The sequence below is a fragment of the Arachis ipaensis genome, chromosome B9, assembly GCF_059453495.1.
Source record: "Arachis ipaensis isolate K30076 ecotype BB chromosome B9, ASM5945349v1, whole genome shotgun sequence".
Lineage (NCBI taxonomy): Eukaryota > Viridiplantae > Streptophyta > Magnoliopsida > Fabales > Fabaceae > Arachis > Arachis ipaensis.
Genome location: NC_142444.1, coordinates 27,916,006 through 27,917,554, shown reverse-complemented (window position 1 = coordinate 27,917,554; position 1,549 = coordinate 27,916,006). Strand labels below are relative to the sequence as shown.

The 1,549-nt window shown below is 36.3% G+C and overlaps 1 protein-coding gene across 1 annotated transcript; it reads right to left on the bottom strand.

Moving 5' to 3' along the window:
• Positions 1-554: 554 nt before the first annotated feature.
• LOC148544106 (uncharacterized) lies at positions 555-1,109 on the bottom strand. Its single transcript, XM_088498869.1, has one exon. The coding sequence runs from the start codon at positions 1,107-1,109 to the stop codon at positions 555-557; it is 555 nt and encodes a 184-aa protein (XP_088354995.1).
• Positions 1,110-1,549: the final 440 nt, after the last annotated feature.

The following is a 1,549-nucleotide window of genomic DNA, read 5'->3' as shown; positions in this document are numbered from 1 at the left end:
GTCTTGCAACTGCTCAACCAATCCAAACTTCTCGTGAGGAATTTGATCTAAGAATCTCCCATGCTATTTCTGTTCAAGCTTTTCATGATCAAGAAGAAGCAAAACTCGAAGCAGAATTAATTCAGATTCAGGAACAGCTTGCCACCATACGTCAAAGCCGAGCCACCATAGCCAAACCCCTAGCAGTAGCCTAACAAGATCAACATCACCTTATTCAAGAGCTTATCTCAATTGATACCAAACGGGGAGAATATGAAAATCAACTCGAGAAAATTCAAGCTGACAAGTTCAAACAAATTGAAGTGCTTTCAATTCTGGAGAACAAAAGGGCAAAGCTACGCTCTGATTTGGCCAAACTAGTGGCACCTTGAATTCCTTTTTATATTTCTCATTTCATTTTTTGTAGCAGCTTCCATCTTTTCTAAACATATGCATGTTAGATTTCTACTTTTGCCAACAGTAGTATTGCTTCGAGTATTTTCCATTAACCAAATAAATTATTTTACTTGACTCAATATCTTTAATCTGGTAAGCATTTCCAGAATATGTTCTAATTACTTGAAATAGGCCCTCCAAGTATAGGACCACTTACCAAGAAATCTCGACTTTTTTTCCATTGGCAAAATAACTTTCAAAATCAATTCACCTACATTAAAAGCCTTTTCCTTGATTCGACGATTATAACTTCGAGCAATACTTTCTTTTTGTCGAATTATATTATCAAGTGCCAGAATTCGTTCTGAGTCTAATTCATTCAACTCATCGAACATTGCATTCCAATAACCATCAACTGGTAAATCATTCTGCCTTGATACTCTTAACGTATTCAAATTAATTTCTAATGGTAGTATTGCATCATGACCATATACCAACTTAAATGGTGAAGTACCTGTCGAACCCCTTGGTGAATTCCGATAGGCCCATAACACTTTGCTTAAAGTTTCATGCCACGTTCGAGGCTTATTTCCGATATGCTTTTTAATTAAACTTATCAAAATTTTGTTTGCTGCTTCTACCTGCCCATTAGCCTGTGCATAATAGGGAGTGGAAGTAACCATATTAATATTTCTCGAAGCTGCAAAACTTTCAACCTGCTGACCAGTAAACATTGTTCCTTGATTAGTACTTAACGTTTGAGGAATTCCAAACCGATAAATAATATGTTCCTCAATAAATCTATTATCTCACCCTGACTTACTTCAATCAAGGGAATTGCCTCAACCCATTTTGTAAAATAATCAATTGCTACTAAGATAAACTTGTGCTATTTGGATGAAGAAGGATGAATTAATCCAATTAAATCTAAAGCCAACCTCTAAACGGCCATGGCTTTATTATCGAATGTAATTCGGATGCTGGAATTTGCTGAATCGAGCCATGTTTTTGGCATTCTAGGTACGCTTTTGCATAATCAATACAATCTTTAATCATAGTTGGCCAATATACATGATTGCGATATAGCACCCATCTCATTTTCTTTCCAGCCTGATGAGCACCGCATATTCCATTATGAACCTCACCCAAAGCAATGTTTTGATCACTCTGACCT

Bases quoted from the DNA above. Each gene is read 5' to 3' on its own strand.
- LOC148544106 (XM_088498869.1), bottom strand. From the start codon at position 1,109: ATGTTTACTGGTCAGCAGGTTGAAAGTTTTGCAGCTTCGAGAAATATT.